General features: G+C 40.3%; 2 protein-coding genes across 3 annotated transcripts; one reads left to right on the top strand and one right to left on the bottom strand.

Annotated features, from left to right (window-relative positions):
- Positions 1-758: 758 nt before the first annotated feature.
- tmprss9 (transmembrane serine protease 9) lies at positions 759-13,403 on the top strand. Of its 2 annotated transcripts, none has more exons than XM_080430347.1 (16): positions 759-1,014; positions 2,767-2,989; positions 3,449-3,576; positions 3,693-3,760; positions 4,248-4,423; positions 4,638-4,682; positions 5,665-5,778; positions 6,225-6,390; positions 6,898-7,172; positions 7,928-8,070; positions 9,043-9,325; positions 9,585-9,698; positions 9,804-9,972; positions 10,518-10,789; positions 11,544-11,680; positions 12,930-13,403. In XM_080430347.1, the coding sequence occupies exons 2-16, from the start codon at positions 2,848-2,850 to the stop codon at positions 13,089-13,091; spliced, it is 2,394 nt and encodes a 797-aa protein (XP_080286473.1). In that variant the 5' UTR covers positions 759-1,014; positions 2,767-2,847; the 3' UTR covers positions 13,092-13,403. The 2 variants fall into 2 exon arrangements, with proteins under 2 accessions (XP_080286473.1, XP_080286472.1); XM_080430346.1 differs by lacking the exon at positions 759-1,014 and adding an exon at positions 1,053-1,179.
- Positions 13,404-13,537: 134 nt separating this feature from the next.
- On the bottom strand, positions 13,538-16,750 carry timm13 (translocase of inner mitochondrial membrane 13 homolog (yeast)). Its single transcript, XM_080430348.1, has 3 exons — positions 16,530-16,750; positions 15,738-15,806; positions 13,538-15,557 (listed from the first exon to the last, which is right to left on the bottom strand). The coding sequence occupies exons 1-3, from the start codon at positions 16,647-16,649 to the stop codon at positions 15,459-15,461; spliced, it is 288 nt and encodes a 95-aa protein (XP_080286474.1). The 5' UTR covers positions 16,650-16,750; the 3' UTR covers positions 13,538-15,458.
- Positions 16,751-19,618: the final 2,868 nt, after the last annotated feature.

The following is a 19,618-nucleotide window of genomic DNA, read 5'->3' as shown; positions in this document are numbered from 1 at the left end:
CCAGTTTTCTTTTTACTTTTTTAAGTAAGCTAAGTACAACTGGCAATTAATTAAGTTAAACAATAATGTGGTTGTATTTATCTTTACAGACTGGTGAACTGCCTGGTGGTGGTCAAATATTGCAACCTAATATTAAAAGCAATGCTTTATAATGTTCATTCAGCTATCATCAGCCTTCTCTTTTTATTTTTTACCCAGACTGGACATATAAAAACAGTAAATAGATAAAGAGCTATAAGAAGCAGTCTAGGGCATTGGTTCTCAGGGGTCCTTGAGGGGGTTCCAGGGGGTCCCCAGCAGTGTTAATATAACATCACAATCATTTTAACCTTTTATACTTTAGCTATAAAAAAATAGCAGATATACAAGCTCATAGCGTGGCACCGAGTGCTGGCGCTATGAGCTTGTAGATCTGCTATTTTTGAAAAATCGTGAAAATTTGTGCAAACCTTTGAATATATATATTTATTTTTTAAGCGAACATTTGTAACTCAAATCTTTGCTTCTGGGGGTCCCTGGAACAAAATATTTGAGATGCGTGTCCGTGGCCAAATACATATAATTTTGACATGGAAAAAGTTTGTGAACCACTGGTCTAGGGGAGGCTGTAATCCAGGTAAAAGAAGACTAATGGTTTGTCAACCGTAGTGAGCCCTGGGCATGGTGCCAGGGTGCAGAGAGAGAATTCCAGGACGTTATGCTCCTCCTCTGCTGTTCAGTCACTGTGTCAAGGGAGCATGGTAAGGCTGCATGTTGACGAAGACTGAGCTTTTCATCCTTTGGATACGTTTTTTTTTTCCCCTCCTTCTTCTTTTCCCCCCTAGTCCTTGTGTTTTTCTAGTTTTGTGTGTTTTTGGGGAGGATGATGGTAGTGTCGGCTGTTGTTATTTACTCGAGGATTATGGGAATAATGACGAGATCCTGACAAATGCCTGTGTACACCGAGGTGTAACCAAAAGATCCAGACCAGTGGGAGGAGGACAGATTGGGGACTTCTAGCTGGACTAGATAAAGGTGAGTTGCCTCCAGACCCAGAGATACAGTCAGGACCTCTCTTGCCCTATAGCTGTCTGTCGCTTCTCTTCCATCCATCCATCATCCATCCATCTATCTTCTTGTCTGCATCGCGTCCTCCACTGTCTGTGAAGCGAAGGATTTTGTGAATGTCAGCGCGCAGAGGTAGGCTATCCTATCACACACACACAAGCGGTGAGTGAGTTTGGTTGTAGAACAGCAGTGGTGTAACTAAGTACATTTACTCAAGTGCTGTACTTAAGTACAATTTTGAGGTATTTCTTCACTTTATTGGAGTATTTCCAAGTTTCAGTAGCTACTTTTACCTCTACTCCACTACAAATATTGTACTTTTACCCCACTACAATTATTTGAAAACTTTAGTTACTAGTACTTTGCAGATTTGTATTATTATTACAAAACATACATTAACCACTTAGGCCCTATATACTATTTTCAAAGGATTTTTGTACGTTTAAAAACATTTTGATATTCAGCTCCTGCATAATGAGTAATTTTTTACTTTTGGTAGGCCTACTTTGAGTATATTTTGATGCCAATACTTTTTGTACTTTTACTCAAGTAAAACATTTGATTACTTTTCCCCCCACTGGTGGTGAGTGAGTTTAGTTGTAGAACATAAAGCCGTTATTGTTTTAATGTCCCACAGCGCAGAGCGCACCTGACGTGCGTAAAAAGGCTCTGGTGCATTTAATTAGCTGGAATATTGGCATTATTCTCTCATGGCTTTTATGGTGTATACGCCAAAAGCTGTAACATATTGATCAAATGTTTCCACTTTTAACTTTCTTTTCAACATCTATATAATCGGATCGCAAGATGGCCTCCCTCATCTCATCTGTTTTACGCGCTCAATGGCCTGAATGCCAACCAGTGAACCTGCGATCAAAAAGCACTTATTAACACTTGGTAGTTGTAGGCCTATATTCACAGCAACGTGCTCGTGGTTCTTAATTAGTCTTCAAGTTGATCTGATTCTTTGTTTATTTTCTGTGTGTGCATGCAGATCAGATGCAGACAGTGGTGGAAGAAGTACTCACATTTGTTACTTAAGTAGAAGTATCAATACTGAAATGTCGAAATACTCTGTTACAAGTAAAAGTCCAGTAATCGCTATTTACTTCAGTAAAAGTATAAAAGTATTGGCATCAAAATATAGTATAATATCCAATTTCACACGTTTTAAAGTGTATACAAATCTTTTGAAAATAGCAGATCTACAAGCTCACAGCACTCACATACTTTGGCTATTTTCATATAGCCAAAGTATTTAGGGCAGAAGTGGCTAATGTATGTTGCCTCTGAGATGCAGTGGAGTAGAAGTAAAAGTATTGAAAATTGGAAATGCTCCAGTAAAGTCAAAGTACCTCAAAATTGTATGTACTTAGTTAATTTACACCACTGCCAGATGTAGAAAGTAATCTCGAGTGAATTTCCAAAGTCTGGATTACACAGTAAATGGGACATTTATCCACATGAATACCCCGCCCATGCATGTTATTGTTTGATGTCACGGCCTCATATGACAGGACAGGTCATGATGCTTGCATGTAAAATGTGCATGACGAAATCTTTACCAGGTCAAAGACAGACAGGTGTTTCCTTACATATTGTTGTGACTGTGTACACACGACCTACTACTGACATCTTCTCTGTCTTTGACCCGTTTTTGGTGATATCCAGTACAGGAAATGATATTAAAGAGCACCCCCCCCCCCTCTCTCTCTCAAGACTAGGCCTGGTGTCTTTGAAGCAAATGTGATATTCAAGACAGCGGAAGGAGAGTTGTGAGGCTGGTGCTGTGAATCCACCATGGAGGCGAAGAAAGATGGAGGAGAGAAGTGGTCCTCTGCAGGTCCCTCTTCTTCCTCTAACCCTGGCTGCTGCAGAAGCATCCTCCTAGCCTTCCTCTTCATCTTCCTCCTTATCGGGGTCTGCGTAGGCCTACTCATAGGTGGGTCAAGTTACATTTTCACAATACGGTATCTCACAGATGTGGCATGGAATGTGTGAATTGAGTTGTGTTTTTTTTTAATGAATATGCTGTGCATTACCATGAGAGGAACACATCATGATGTAATGAGTAATGTTGTTTACAGTCTGTGTGTAATTCAGTGTAAATCTACAGAGCCACACAATCGCTGTCAAGCTTTGAGGCTTTTTAGCTTGTTGCATTTTTATTACAAACAACATTTGTTATAGTTTATTCTAAAAAGGAGATGTTTACTATTTCAGAATTCACAGACACTTAAAAGTAAAACACTGCATGATATGCTATTATTGATGATGGCATTTTATTCTCTAAACAGTAACATTATAAAGGGTGTGTTTTTGTAATGGTGAGCAATGAACATGAAGTTGTTTTTTCATGGATGTATAAAATCCTTTATTATTATTATTTTGTCATTTTCAGCATACCTAGTGAGGGAGCAGCATTACTTCATGGAGACAGTGGAATTAAAGGGTCTGAAGTATGACCCCAAACTGCAGGACGACGACTCTGGCTACTCTATAGTGCTGACCTCAGTTTTAAAGAACAAGGTTAGAAATAACTGCCTTTTACTCCTCAAGGTGCATGGTATACTGATTTTTCATTCATTATTGTATTAAACTGTGAACACCCGAACCCCCCCCCCCCCCCCTTGTATTTCTTGCAGATAAAAAATGTCTTCATTGCCTCATCAGTATCACATCACTATGTCGATTGCAGTATTGTTGCCTATGGGTAAGTGAAAACTAAACCGTGGAAGCTATTATTTGAGTAAAGAAGTGTAAAATTTGGTTAATAGAGACGAAAAACGAAATAAACAATTGTATTCTAAACTCAAATCGATACTGCACAATACAAATGTATCTGTATAAATACGACTATGCCTTATTGCACATGATTCTATAAATCCAGACTACTCCCTAAAACCCTTCCACTGCTCATGGGGCTGTATTTTTATCCCATTCCTTATTAGTATTTCTAGCATTTTGGCATTGCATTATTATTATTATCTTATTTTTCTTTTCTTTCTTTTTCATATCATATCAGGATTATTGTTTTTGTTGTTGTTGTGTTACTGGTAGTACAGCATTGCAGCCACACTAGCATGTCGCTGCTTCTACCAGTATGAGTAGTGACAAATATACCTTCTTGATTCTTGATTCTTCTAGTGAGGTGGACAGACATAATGGCAGACCATGTTGTGTTTTTCTTCTCTTTCTAGTAACATCAACGATGATGTGATGGCAACGTTTAGGCTGGTCTTCAAGGTATCTAAGATCCAGCCATACAGTGAGAATTTTGTCCAGGACGTGCTGAGGGTGGGGCTCGGTTCAGCATTGCATGGGAAGCCCCTGATGGTGCCTGAGTTTGGAGAGATCAACGCTATCGTTTTACTGGGTACTTAAGCTATAACGTTTTCAGCTGACTGTATAGTAATAGATCCAGTGTGATCCAAGGGTCTCCAATTGTATGATGTTAGAATGACTCTCAGACACATTAAATAAAATGTTGCTGAAATAGAGTAATGGTTTAGTTGAAACCCTTAAATAAATGTATGTAGCATTAGCAAACAATAACTTATCTTTCTCTTTTTCTCCTTTGTTTTTCAAAGGGACCAGTGGAAAGTCATTCTATACTATTGGAGATGAAATGATGTGTGAGTATTTGTTCTACAAGTGTCACTACTGCAGGTCAAATGGTAGTATATAGGCCATTCTCAAGATTTGTTTGTGATGTGATCCATTTCTTATTACTCATATTGTTTTATTCTTTAATCCGTTTTTTAATGCTTGCCTGTTTCCAACTTTTGTACATGTTTATCTATTTTACTTTCCTTTTTTTCTTGTTTCCTCCCCCATGTTATTTGCTTTTATGCCTTCTCTTGTCCAGATGTTAATCTATTTTATTGACACGTTATAGTATTTGTATTCTTTGTCTGTGTCTTGCTGCTTGTGTGCTAGTTTATGATTATTTGTTATGAAGACAAATCACTTAAATTACCATAGCAGTCTAATTTTGACTTTTTATTTAGGGGGGGGGGGCTTTTATGCCTTTATTGAGAGGACATTAGACTGACAGGAAATGGGGAGAGAGAGAGATGGGGAGTGACATGCAGCAAAGGCCGTCGGGATCGGGACTCGAACTTGCGACACGCTGTCAGGCTACACTGAGCCTAGATGCCTGGACCACTGCGCCAGTGGTCCAGGCCAAATTTTGACTTCTAGCCACTAGCAGAGATTGCCCCTGTCTTCAAAACGTGTTATGCACGTGTTATGCAATGTATACTTTAGTAGGTCTTAGTTATTTTTTTTAGCTTGAAGCAGGCTTTTAATGATACAGTGAGTTACAGCTAATATCGACCAAAAAGTCAGGTACCTTCCGTTATTTTTATTAATATGGCTAAAAAGTCAACAAACGTTATAATTTCTTTTGGGGGAAGAATGGTTGAGATGTCAACTATGTGGCTGATGTTGACAATGGACAATGCCATGTACTGTACAATGTAGTAACAGTGGTGTAACATGACTGTATGTCACTCACGTGCAAATTTGCCTACACAAGGGTGTTGAAACTATGCACACCTCTAGATGTTACTAGCTACTCACCTGGCTCACACTGCTGTGTTCTCCTGTTTCTAGCCAGATGTCCTGCCAACACCTTTTCCTGTGACAATGGGGAGTGTCTCACCAAATCCAACCCAGAATGTGACTTCATCTCTGACTGTGCCGATGGCTCTGATGAAGCTCACTGCTGTGAGTGTCTCTTCAAACTTCATACTCACTTGGTCACTTGGTTTTCAGTTCTCATTTGTTGATATGTATAAGTATAAGGTATATGTATAGCATATAAAAAATAGTATATACCCTATATTACATGCTGATATAATATGCTGCCGATGAAAATGGCATATATATCATTTAAAGTACCATTATCAGTGGCAGCATACACAGGTCATACTTTAAATATAATAATATAATAATTGTTTGATAATTGAGTCCAATCCAATCCACTTTATTTATATAGCACATTTTACAACGCACGGTTACCAAAGTGCTGCACAAGAAATAAAATAACTAAATACACTACATAAGCTAAAACAACAGTCATGAATAGCTCTTTCACATGATTTAATCCTCCTCCTTTCCTCCCTCTATCTTTGACTGTCTCCCTCTCGCCATCTTTCCAACTCTCACCGTAGCCTGTGGCACCCGTCCTGCCATGGGAAGTCGTGTTGTGGGTGGAGAGGATGCTCGGCGTGGGGAGCTGCCATGGCAAGTTAGTCTGAAACTCCATGGACGTCACACATGTGGAGCCTCCATCATCAATGAACGTTGGCTAGTCAGTGCAGCACATTGTTTTGAGAGGTATGCTACCATTATGTCAGTCACCAGTAATGCAATAAGTCATCTTGTAGTCTTTTAAAATCATTGTAATGTTGCATGCCACTAGAGGTAGTGGTGTTATCATATTGTTTAAAGCTCTTTTCCTCTTTTGGCGGTGACGTTTGGACATTTTGAGACGTGTTACTCCTAGTAACAATTATAATCTCTGAGAATGTTTTCATATTTGGATTCCTAGATGTAGTCAATCATTGACAAAACAGGTACAATCATAAAGTCTATAGACCAGTTCTGTGCGTTCAGAGTATATCACTCTTCTATTTTGAAACTTGCAATTGGGTGAAGTTGCTGAGGTTACATTTATACATTTACATTTATCTTACAGATAGTTTTTTATTGTTTTAATGTTGTATATTTGTAATTTGTTCTGTTAAAGCACCTTGTAACTTTGTTAGGTAGGGTGCTATACACACGGTATTTTATTCTGATGATGTAGTTTAAATATTGTCCTTTTCATCTTCCTTGCTGTAGGGATAATGACCCCAAAGAGTGGACGGCCCTGGTGGGGGCCAACCTGGTGAGTGGTGAGGAGACTGAGGCCGTCTCCATAAACATCAAGTCTCTGGTGGTGTCCCCGGACTACGACCCTATGACCACAGACAACGATGTGACCGTGCTTGAACTGGAGACGCCGGTCACTTTCAGTCCTTACGTCCAGCCCATCTGCCTGCCCTCCCCATCACACACCTTTGTCCCAGGCCAGAACTGTGTGGTGTCAGGGTGGGGAGCACTCACTCAGTTCACCAGTGAGTCTTCATTCATTTACTTTATTCCTATAGTGGTCTTTTGACTGCATATTATCTGTGTAACACCCTGTGGAGACATATTCTAATTACACTATACTAATAAGTAAATGATGAAAATGGGAAATGGGTCCTCACTAACGCTCATTATAAGATGGCATAATTTCTTTCTACTCACTCTGCATCTCAGAGGCGGGCTGTGGACAGTTCAGAAACCTGCCTACCAATAACATCATTAATGGGTATTCCAAGCTAATAGAAACTACAGTCTTTCTCTTATATATTACTGGAATGTTAGCATGCTGAAATAGACCCATTGTTCTTATATTAAAAAATAAATTTAAAAAAGTGTTTCAAATTTTGTTTGAAATGACCAAACCTGCCTATCGATGGGTCAGGTTTCTGAGCCCGCCTCTGAAACAGAGCAAGTAGAATGACATGGAGGAACAATCATATGAAGATAGGTTGAAAATGGGTGAAGTTCTCCTTTAATGCTGTGGTCGAATTTTGGACAGTAGTTAACTTGGTTGTACTAACATAATGCTTATTTTATACTAATTATTTTTTTTCTTCATAGTTTAATAACCAATTTCCTACACTGGAATGAGACAATTATATACAGTATAAAAAGGTTTTCCATGATGTATTTGAGACATATTTATTGTGTGTTATCCTCTTGTAGAAAGTGAATTCAGGCTTCTTGAAGCAGCTCCTTTTAGATATAGATTATTAAGTAACTGGTGCATTTTGTTGTTCAGCTGACGTGCCTCCCGCACTGCAGAAGGCAGTGGTGAAGGTCATTGACTCCAAGATGTGCAACAAGTCCTCCGTCTACAGAGGAGCTGTCACTCACAACATGATGTGTGCTGGGTTCCTGCAGGGCAAAGTGGACTCTTGTCAGGTCAGTGTGTGTCACGTACTGCCCCTGCTGGCTTAAACACATTGCAGTTGCTCAGAGTTTCAGTGAATTAATTTTTATCTAGTACTTATTCTGCATTTAGGGTGGATAAAATGTATATATAATCAAGCAAAACAGGAAATTGTGTGTCATTTCAGCTGAGATTATTTTCTTCTGTCAGACATTCAGTCACCAGTATTAAATTACAGGCTATCTGCTTACATTTTCTGACAAGATAGTGTTTTCTCCCTTTTGTTATTTGGAATATACACCAGGGTTTAAATTGCGCAATGTCACTGGTTACACCCTTAAAAGCTGTTACTTGACTGTGTCAAGTGGGGTCATCATAACGTGGGCTGCTGATGTGAATGCAGAACTATGGTTAAAATGGGTAAACTTTTCCCCTAAATGCTGAAATGATTCAATGTTACGCATTTCAGAAATATTCATTAAAGTCATACTGTCTCACCTTTTCAATTACAAGTTATTTTTATAATCTTTAACCGTTATATTTTTTACAATAGAAATTCCACATAAATGTGTTTTGACAACTTCTCAAAATACTATTAAATACAGTTTCTAATTGAATTTGGTCTACGAGTTCTTCTATTGAGATATTTAGATCCTGTGGTTGGGTAGGACCACTACTGGTTGACAAGTGGTACTGCCTGAAAGGTGAAAAGGCAATATCTCCCCAGAGCAAGCAGTCGTGCTGTTATTAGCTTGACACTAATTACGGCACTAGCTTGCGTGACCTGTGTTGTTGGGTAGGACATGAAAGGTATAGGACTTTTAAAAACAGTGTTACACAGTGCTTAACAGACGAGTCAAAGCAACACAGAAACAAGAATATAGTCAAATATAATAAGACTAACACCAAGAAAACACTTACACTGCACACACAGTGTATTTAGTCATTCCTTCTCATCAAAGTAGTCCGTTAATCACAGATCCTGTCCTGTATTTTTTCACCAGGGAGACTCTGGAGGACCCCTAGTGTGTGAGGAGGCCCCAGGGAGGTTCTTCTTAGCTGGGGTGGTGAGCTGGGGTGTGGGCTGTGCCCAGGTCAATAGGCCTGGGGTCTACTCCCGGGTTACTCGGCTCCGCAACTGGATTCTCAGCCATGCTGACCCCACCCTGGTCCCTCATCAAGCCCACTATGTTGCTCCTGTAGCAGTTACTGTTGGACGAGCCTACAATCAGCCACTTATACCCAGGACCATAGCTGCAGATGTCGCCTTCCGTCCATCCCAAACTGGTTAGTCCTGGGAGACCAGTAACTTTTCAAATCAACATATCAATTAAATTATATACATATATAGATAGATAGACAGAAAGACAGATAGACAGACAGACCATTATTGATCCCACGAGGGAAATAATAATTTATTAATCATTGCAAATTTGATAACCCAACTGTATTATAAACGTAACCATGGTTACACCGATTTGACAAATACAGTATCATCTAGTGATTTGATATCTAGCTCTCACACATTATGTTGTTTGTTGCTCAGCTTCAAACTGCAGTGGGGACTTCCAATGTAGTGCCAACTCCTGCATAAGCAAGGTCAATCCAGAGTGTGATGGGGTTCCAGACTGCCCAAACAAGGCTGATGAAAAGAACTGTGGTGGGTTACTCCTAACAAGATCCAACAATTAATGTACAATATATGGAAAATAAAAGGAAAAAGTAAATCAAGAAAAAATTAACAATCATTTTGCATTTGGTTCAGATTGTGGTGTGCGTCCTGCACTGGGCTCCCATAGGATTGTGGGTGGCGTAACAGCTCGGAGAGGGGAGTGGCCCTGGATTGGCAGTCTCCAGTATCAGAGAGTCCACCGTTGTGGGGCCACACTCATACACAGCAAATGGTTGCTGACTGCGGCACATTGCTTGAAAAGGTACCGTCTCCCTCATGCAAACAGCTGTTTCCATATATTTACAATATATGGCCGAATGTGAATGTAAATGGCATTATTTTAGATTTAGCGTTTCTCAATCTTTCCTCAAAGGACTAATTGCATGTCAGCATAGCCTATGAAAGGCTAAAATATATATATATATATTTGTTTTTAAATATATATTGCCAAGACGAGTACTATGACTTCCGGCATAATATGAGTTATTTCTAAGTACTGCAGGTGAAATGAATTTTCCAGTCATTCTATTTTCCTAGGCTATTGTAGGAAAAACATTATAAGAAAAAAATACAATTATTACAGACTTATCCTTTAACCACTTGAACGATCTCTTCCTCGAAAATAGCAAATCTACAAGCTCACAATGAATCGAAACCCTATACATTGTGAGCTTGTATGTTGGTCATTTTTGCAGAATGTTTGCCTATTTTTGACGAAAACGGTCACCTATTATGACATGCCCAGTACAGGAACACTGGGGTTCATGTGGTTAACATGCGTTTTCTTTTATCCCCACCATCCAACAGTAACACCAACCCCAACCCCGCTGGCTGGTCGGTGAGCTTGGGCTCTGTGCTGCGGTCTGGGGTGGGAGCCCTGGTCATACCCATCCAGAGGATCATTCTCCACCCAGGCTTTAACAGCACCACTATGGACCATGACGTGGCTCTGATAGAGCTGGCCGTACCGGCCTCCATGTCATACACCATTCAGCCTGTCTGTCTACCCTCTCCCGCCCACCGCTTCTTCAAGACCGCAGAGTGCTACATTGCAGGCTGGGGATCCATGAGAGAAGGAGGTGAATGACAGATTAAATTATTTCGTTTATAGCCGATCTACAAGGTCACAAGAAAAACATGTTTTTGTTCGAAAAGTCATTTATTTTTGGTGAGTGAAAGGCGATGACCACCTATAAATGACCCCTTAGCTTAACCCTAAGCTAATCTGCTATTTTGAACATTGATTGATGGATTATAAAGGGGAGAATTTGGTCATAGCAACTGCACAGAATAATGCATAGATAACAATGCGAAAGCAGTGGGAGCCCAGCTGGCATTAAGGAAAAACACCAGCCTTGGTTCAATTCCTAACTTGGCAGGGAACTCAAACAAACATAATTGGCACTATTTGCAAGTGGGAAGCCGCCAGGGGATTGAGTCCTTGTGGTTCCACTAGTGACTCCTAGAAGTTGGTTGGTGCTTATTCAGCAGGGAGGGGATCGGGTGGAGATAGCTCCACGTGCATTACGCTCTCTGGGTGAAACTCCTCGCTGTCAAGATTAAAAGAGGAGGCTGGTGGTTCCATGTGTATCAGGGCCCGGGGGAAGCATTTGGATGTCTACACCCTCCCCAGGCCAACAGGGGGTTTTGGCAGTGACACAATACACACAGGGAACTGGCAATGACTAAATTAGGTAAAAAATGGGCAAAAAGAAAGAAGCCTGTAAAAACCAATATAGAACAGGATTAAGAAAAACAATCATTTTGGTGTAATTAGGTTGTAATTTTGTTGCATAACCAAAAGCATAATTTTCCTTCCTTTTCTGTCAACAGGTTCATTGACTAACCTACTGCAAAAAGCTTCAGTGAACGTTATTGACCAATTAGACTGTCTGCAATCCTACGGCACTGGGCTGACCTCTAGCATGATGTGTGCTGGCTACATGCAAGGAGGAAGGGACACCTGCCTGGTAAGATGTGATGTTGTACAATGGCTCAATCACGTTCTTTTCTCACTTAGGAAACAGACACCACTGGTCTTAGACAGTACCTTAAGGCCACACAAAGATTATCCTAGTGCTCTGGGAAATGGGGCGATGGTGTAGATAATTCTTTTAGAGTGAATAGTTAAGAGCGCACTAAAGCCTGACTTAGTTTTTAGGTACTTCTAAGACTTGCTTCTGGACAGAGATTGATTGATTGAAAATTTTATTAGGCAAAAGAATGTAAAACAACACAGTTACATTTATAATACTTTTGTCTAAAAGGTCCGACCAAAAAAGTCCTTGCGGACTTGTTTCCGTTGGGGTCCTTGAATTAATTTCATAGACATATATAGTAGCAACCAAACAGTTCAAATCAACATAAAAAAACAGAGAAACAAATACCAATATGTACAAAAAAGGTTAGTTGATCCGGTTAGCAAAGTCACTTTTTAAATCAATCATTCATTTTATGTTAAAGCTGCAACCCAGATTGTTTACCCAATCTGTATGGTAGAGTATGTTAATACAATATACACTACAGTAACTAGTACATCTGAAGTGGTTGGAGGAGGTCTTCCTACTTTTCCATTGAGAAATGTAGACCTTGGTGTCGTAGGCACGACATCTACTGGTTACCAATGTCAATATAGTTATTTGACGGCACACTGGATTGGACACAAGATGCACTGCCATCTTTATTGTACTTTGGACATTATTGCAATTACCTCTCTCTGTCAGGAGAGTGAGACAACATACAAAGTTTATCTAGACTTTTTTTTCCCAAAAGTGATACACAAATAAAGGTTTATTACTATCATGTCATGGCTTGATGACACATCAGCAGTTATAATGTAGCAGACATGACAGATAAAATCTTATTATTCAGGAGTTCTGCTACACTTAAGTGAGAACCGCTTATCTGATGGGAGAGAGTAGAATTTCCTCCCCTAAAACTACGTGTTTCCCTTCTCACCCTCTCAGTCTCTGTAATCTTCTTATGGAAGTAAGCCAGATGCATTCCTGTCTCGGTCAAAGCACCTGGCATCCAGTAGCTATCCAAGTGACATTTTCTTTTTGGTCTGTCTCTCTCCCCAGTCAACCAGTTTATTCTCCTTTTTTCTTTGCATAGAGAACAATGTTAAATATGACTGATAACTTTGAGCAGGTTTTAGTACTTGGTGCCACTCCCGACTCCCCTTTTTGACAGTGTTTCCTCCCATGTCTTTTTACCTAGGGGGACTCTGGAGGGCCTCTTACATGTCGACAGCGCAATGGCCAGTGGTTTGTTGCCGGGGTGACAAGCTGGGGACACGGCTGTGGACGATTTGGTTACCCAGGGGTGTACACACGTGTGACGGCCATCAGGGAGTGGATATCGAGATACCTACCTTTCTGAAGTCATGCATAAAGGAAATTATACACAGGGGAAATCACTACATTCCACGTGGAGACCGATGAACTATCCTGGTGCTTCTTCTCCAGAACACTGTACTGTACAAGGACTTAAGTCATGCTAATAGACTGAGTCAGCATGTTGCATTGTATTTAGTACATACTGTATAGGCACAGAAACGCCATTGATCTGACTCACTCCACTCTCCAGACTACTGTCGTGTGATCTACTGCCCATGGGTGCTGTTAAAACTGTTTGTATTAATGTGCTATTATCTGGCCTGGGACCAACTTCTCTAATGTGAACTGGAGATATGAGGACCCGATGGAAACATCATTCTGAACTCTGGCCATTGGACTTCCTATTAGCACATGCATAATGGGAATTTGTGTATTTATTTCAATTATTTATTGTCATAACATTCATAATGCTATGTAATTTGTGTGGGCTTTGGAATATATGTGCTTCATTTATTGGTATTTTGGCTTCTTTTTGCATCCATGTTTACAGAGCAACTGTGATAAACTAAGCTAAAACGTACAATAACCATTCACTGGCAGCTTGGTAATGTGTGTCATTTTAATACTGTGAAAAAATGTTCACATTAACCCATTTAGACCTGAGGCCAATTTTAAAAACACCTTCTAAATCCTAACCTAAGTTTCCAGAAAATCATTTTTTTATTCAAAACATTAAAGAAAACTCCTGTTGCTATATACAAAGCAACATAAAATGACACTGATGCTTTCCCGGTTTTAAAGGTATAAGAACGTATAGGCTTTCCCGGTCTTAATGGGTTACGGTCAAAGACAAAAGACATTTTTCCATCAGGAAATAATTCACTGGTCAAATCAGACACTAAAATTAACATTATTTATTGATTCTTTTGCCCACAAGCACACTCAAAACACATGGAAAACGGTGTTCACAGGCCTTTTTCACTCTTAACTTACATACACAGTAAGATCCTCAGTGTTCATGTATCTATTTAACACTCAGGCTCTTACAGTGCATGTAGTCAACAGGATCACAGAAGGATTTGAGTTCCCAGACAAACCATGCTCAAAATGTGAGACGGGTTCAATCCTCCTGTCTGCAGAAAGGCAGACCCCGTTGAAACAAGACCACTACTGTGAACGCCGGCAGATAGGGTGACAACGAGAAAACAGGTCAGACAAAACAGTTTTGTTCTCGAGGAGTACTCTGATATAGGTCTGTTTTGAGGCTCTTGAATGTCGGGTTCACGGTTATGAAAACAAAAAGTTGTTCCTCAATTCTTTTTGGTGAATGAAAGTAGGTCTGTAGAGTAACAGCATCGTAACATAAGACTGCTCTGTGCCTTTGGGGGCCAACGGTGTTTCATTTCTTCCTTTCACTTTTCCCTACAAACACTCTTTTCACTATGTCACACACCCCCTGTGACAAAAGAATGGAGACTGTGCCAACAGTATGTTTAGGGAAGTGATTCCCAATGCCAATCCTCGGGATCCCAGGTAATGCTGGTTTTCCATCCCGTCTGGTCCAAAACTTGGATTTACTGTTAGTTGCGAGCTTGTGTCACGCACCGAAAAGTAGATCTACAAGCTTACAATGTGTCACCCTGCGACGAGTTGTGAGCTTGTAGTTCAGCTAACTAAACTCGCTGACTAGACAGCTAAAATTACACTGGGTGAATGGAATTAACTTCCTGGTAGGATGGAAAACCGGCACTAACAGCAGTCCACAGGACCTGTCTCAACTGCAGAGGCTTTGAAACACTAGGGGCTGACTGGACTCAGGATCTGTTTGATGGCAGGAGTAGGTTTGGCATGGGAATAATACATTTCTGTTGAGGCCCCAATTATGGTAAATACAAGCAAAAGATCCACATTGCAATAAAGAAGGCCTAGGTCATGCAGTGAACTTATAGACGAATCCACAGACGCGCTGCCTGTAGGCGGCCATTGCTGCGGTGTCGCGTCTGCGGAGCGTTGACACCGCAGCAATGGCTGCGCGCAGGGCAGCACTCCGTGGATTCGTGTATAAGATCACTTGTTGATTTCAGCTGTTTTCATTACAGGCCTAGATTAGGTTAGTTGTTTACCATCTGTTCATAAAACATGCATTACATAATAGGAAAAAAATTCACTCATCACTTGGAACAACAATAGTCAATCATAGCCAAACAATAATCCTCAGTGTAATGAAAATGTTCATTGCAATATTGCTATGGCTAAAATACACAGGCTCAGCTAGCCTGTCTGTGAGGTATTACAACAGGTAAGTTCTTAGCATCAGTGGTGCAACATCCTGTTCCTATAGGATAAGTCAAGTTGGAGATTGACCCCTGGAGAGGCAGGCAGGGTGAGTGAGGAGATGACCTGATGACGCTCATATGCGAGCTCGTTCCCTCTGTAGTCTGGAGTTGTAGGCACGAGATACCGTGTTCCAAGCATCCATGTACCTGTCCATGCACATGGCAATGCATTTCTGGAGAGACGGGAGATACACGTTTATTTAAAGCCCCGTTTTAAGAGATTTCCGTCGATGTCAATGAAATATGAAGTAACATAATGTTGGTAGTGCTGGTTATTCTTGTAACATTTTCACATGTTAAATATATTTTTGTGCACTCAGTGGAGTGGAGGATCCTGGATCACCATAACTTACCTGTTCAGAGTTGTCCAGCGTGTTGCCTGGTTTTCCCACACATTTCTTGAAGCATTTGTCGGTCATTCTCTGAAAGATGATGTCATGAAGATATGATTGCAAGTAGGCAACGTTAATCAACTTTAAAATACCACCTTCTTAACACAACAGCAGGTACACAAGAACAATACAATGTAATGAATGATGCAATCAGTGGTGTAAAGTAACAAAGTACATTTACTTAAGTGCAATTTTGAGGTATTTGTAGTTACTTGAGTATTTCCAATTTCCAATACTTCTACTCCATTACGTCTCAGAGGCAAATATTGTACATTTACTCCACTACAAGTATTTGAAAACTTTCGTTAGTAGTTACTTTGTAGATTTGGATTATTATTACATTCATACATTAACCACTTCGGCCCTGTATACATTTCGGCCATTGGAATAATATAGCCGATCTACAAGCTTGCAATGCGAGGCATTGTGATCTTGTAGATCTGCTATTTTCAAAAGATTTTGAAACATTTGAAAACTTGAAATGGGACATTCTGCATAATGAGTAGTTTATACTTTTGGTACTTTAATTTTCATGCCAATACTTATGTACCTTTACTCAAGAGGCTACATTTTGAATTCCGGACTTGTAACAGAGTATTTCTATATTGCAGTATTGATACCATTACTTGCAAAATGTTAGTACTTTTCCCACCACTGACAGCAGGTACACAACACAATGTAATGATGCAATTCAAAGAGAGACATTGAGGCGCTAGCTAAACGGTGCTAACGCTGTGTATAACGTGAAGTTACCTGCAGTATCTCCTGAGCGTTAGCTACCGCAATCTGGACCTTGACCTGCTCCATGATGGTCCCAGAGTCCATCTTACCACCCGCTCCTCCAGAGGACATGTCTGAACCAAAGCCGTCCATTTAGATACTTTGGTATCTTTTAACTTCACGTTTAATAATGTTATTTTACTGCACGTGTTGTGTGTGTGAACCAAGTGATACAAGTTAGCCAGTTGCCCTTGACAGCGCCGGAAGCTTTAGTGCGTCATTTCCGTATGCGAATTGCTGCATGGGAAGTGTAGTTTAAAAACTGATAATCGACGTCTCTCTGGGTCGCTGCTGGAACTGCCCTCAAGGCACGTCGTCGAGCCTTTATATACTGTTGGCTGCGGTCCTAACGTCACTACGATGATGTCAGGTAGTGTCAAGCATCTCCATAAGGAGCGGGCTATCTCCGCTATGACCAAATCTGGGACTATGACATCAGCCCTAGACGTTTCGGCTATCTCCATACATGGAGTTCCGGGAGGGGTTCTCTGATGTCAGAGCTAGGTATGCCAGGTATCGGGGAGGTTGGTTGTCTCCATCTATGGGGATCTCCATATATGGGAAAGTTGGGATTGACTGGGTCACTAGAGGTCGGGGCTCCCTAGGTTTCTGGGCATCCTGCCATCATTCTCCTTGCGGTGTTATCCATCTATGGCTAATACTGGCAAATATGCCCTGAATGTTCTTTACATTATATAGATTAGTGGTTACCAATGCAGGGTTGCCATATTTTGTGAGAGAAATTAGCAACCATTTCTATGAAAACAAGCCCAAAAGAAGCGAGTCCTTCGCCCTTTAAACCTAATTGGCTATTTGAAAATAGCTGATCTGCAAGCTCACAACGCGTCGCATTGCGTACCAGCTTGTACCAATATTTACAAGCACCTTTACAGAAAAACAAGCCCAAAGTCGCTTATAATAAAGCAGACATGGCAACGCTGGTATGCACATTGCTGAATGGGAAGTGTAGTCCTTTGGTGTAGTTTTGGATTAGTGGGTTACCTACACGCAGAGTCACATGTTTGCCACTTGGTGGCGTTGTATTCAAAGATATCATTTAATTTCACACGGAGATTTTAGTGGAGCAGATTGGATTTCAGTTTGACCTTTAAGGTCGTGTGTGTGGATTTCGTTTCTTTAGTTAAAATCGTGTAAAATCACTATATTCTGATAGTACTCATTGCTATAGAGTTGTAACAGTCAGTTGGCATATGCAATGGTAATGTCTGTAGTAACATGAGTCTTCATGTCTCTCCAGCTCTTTATTAAATAGAAAATGCATTTTCAGGTCAGGACCAATTTTATCCAATCAAGATAGAGAACTCAGACAGGAAGCTAATCAAACAAGTGAAATTGGAAGTGATGACACAAAGAAATGAGCAGACAATATGAAACTGGAACACTATAAAAAATAAAGCTGATAAATGGGTACTCTCTCCCCTGATTGGCTGAAATGTTGTCACCTAGGCCTACCTGTCCTGAAAATGTATTGTTGTGTTTATCAAAGAGCTGGAGAGACAGGGAGACCCCTGTTACTGAACAAACACTCCATATAACAATGATTACTATTAGAATATAGTGCTTTAACCTTTTAACAAAAAACTATCTCACATTAAAGGTAGGGTATACCTTTAATGTTGGATTATGATTGAAATAAGACCATTCACATGTCCCCATTAGTTTTACACAGACTGTCATTAGCCTAGCATTCTGTTCTTCTCCCTGATAGTTTGTATTCTTCTTGAGTACGTGAAATGAATGCATTGTTTTGGTGTTGAAGCCCATCAGGCGGTCCCCACTCCCCAGGACCCCCCTTACTGTATATTTCAGACTGGGTGACCTCAATGAGATGGCCAGCTGCCATGAGAAAATTAACATGTAATACAGTAGAGACAACAATCAGTGGTGGAAGAAGTACTCAGATGTATTTTAAGTAAAAGTAGTAATACCACCACAATGTAGAAATACTCTGTTACAAGTAAAATTCCTATATTCAAAAAAGATTTACTTAAAAAAACATAAAAATATAGGCTACTTAAAGTACCAAAGTAAAAGTACTCACAATGTTCAAAATGTGTCACACTGAAAATAGCAGATCTCAAGCTTGTAGATCTGCTATTTTACAAAGTATACAACTGAGCTTAATTGGTTAATGTATGTTTAAGTAACTTGTGCTGTAAAAGGTTCCGTATTTCTCTCTGAGATGTAGAAGAGTAGAAGTAAATGTACTTAGTTTACTTCCCAACACTGATATTTCAGACTGGATGACCTCACTGAGACGGCCACCTGCCATGAGAAAATTAACATGTACTACAGTAGAGACAACAATATAGTGACCGTTATGTCCGCCACGCTGCAATGCAACGAGCCGACTGTTCACTGTTGTGGTGCTGGGAGGATTTGAAAAGAAATTGTGGGGGGTCTGACTGGCAGTGTGGCTGCCTGAGAGTAATTAACAATCAGTTATACAGTGTGCACTTGTACCCACCCCCCATCATACATGTACACGTGTACACACACACACACACACACACACACACACACACACACACACACACACACACACACACACACAGTGTGTGTACGCACTAATCTGGCCCCAAGCCACAGGAATGAATGGTGGTGGTGGTGGTGGTGGGGTTAAAGTGCAGTAAAATGAATTAACCTCAGATTACAATCATGAGTTCATTAAACTAATCGTCTTAAAATCTTAATCTCCCATTGGCACGCTTGTACATGAACGCTTTTGACTCTATCAGCAATAAGATGCAATAACACTTAAACGTGACCTACTGTAGCAGATGTTTTTGTTAATGTGCCCCTTAAATCAGTGTTTGCACAACTCTATAACAGTTTCCTCTATTCTGTGTATTTATTTATTTTTCTGACATGAGTTTCAAATATCTCGTTTATTTGCCAAGAACATTTGCCACAACCCAGAATTTGTCCCCTGCATTTAACCCATCCTCAGGGGGCAAACACTGACCAGGAACCTGTCCCTAACATGTCTTTTGTTTTGGAAACCCACATGAACACGAGCCTTCCACACAGAAAGTCCCCAG

This window comes from Gymnoscopelus braueri (assembly GCF_963280865.1).
Source record: "Gymnoscopelus braueri genome assembly, chromosome: 6".
In the NCBI taxonomy this organism is placed as follows: Eukaryota; Metazoa; Chordata; class Actinopteri; order Myctophiformes; family Myctophidae; genus Gymnoscopelus; species Gymnoscopelus braueri.
Note: the sequence above shows the minus strand (reverse complement) of the source record. Positions and strands in the feature narration are given on the sequence as shown.

Bases quoted from the DNA above. Each gene is read 5' to 3' on its own strand.
- timm13 (XM_080430348.1), bottom strand. From the start codon at position 16,649: ATGGACGGCTTTGGTTCAGACATGTCCTCTGGAGGAGCGGGTGGTAAG. The intron at 15,807-16,529 runs GTAACTTCACGT...ATCATCTTTCAG, and splicing joins ACGCTCAGGAGATACTGCAG to AGAATGACCGACAAATGCTT. The intron at 15,558-15,737 runs GTAAGTTATGGT...CCGTCTCTCCAG, and splicing joins CGCTGGACAACTCTGAACAG to AAATGCATTGCCATGTGCAT.
- tmprss9 (XM_080430347.1), top strand. From the start codon at position 2,848: ATGGAGGCGAAGAAAGATGGAGGAGAGAAGTGGTCCTCTGCAGGTCCC. The intron at 4,424-4,637 runs GTACTTAAGCTA...TGTTTTTCAAAG, and splicing joins CAACGCTATCGTTTTACTGG to GGACCAGTGGAAAGTCATTC. The intron at 4,683-5,664 runs GTGAGTATTTGT...TCCTGTTTCTAG, and splicing joins TATTGGAGATGAAATGATGT to CCAGATGTCCTGCCAACACC.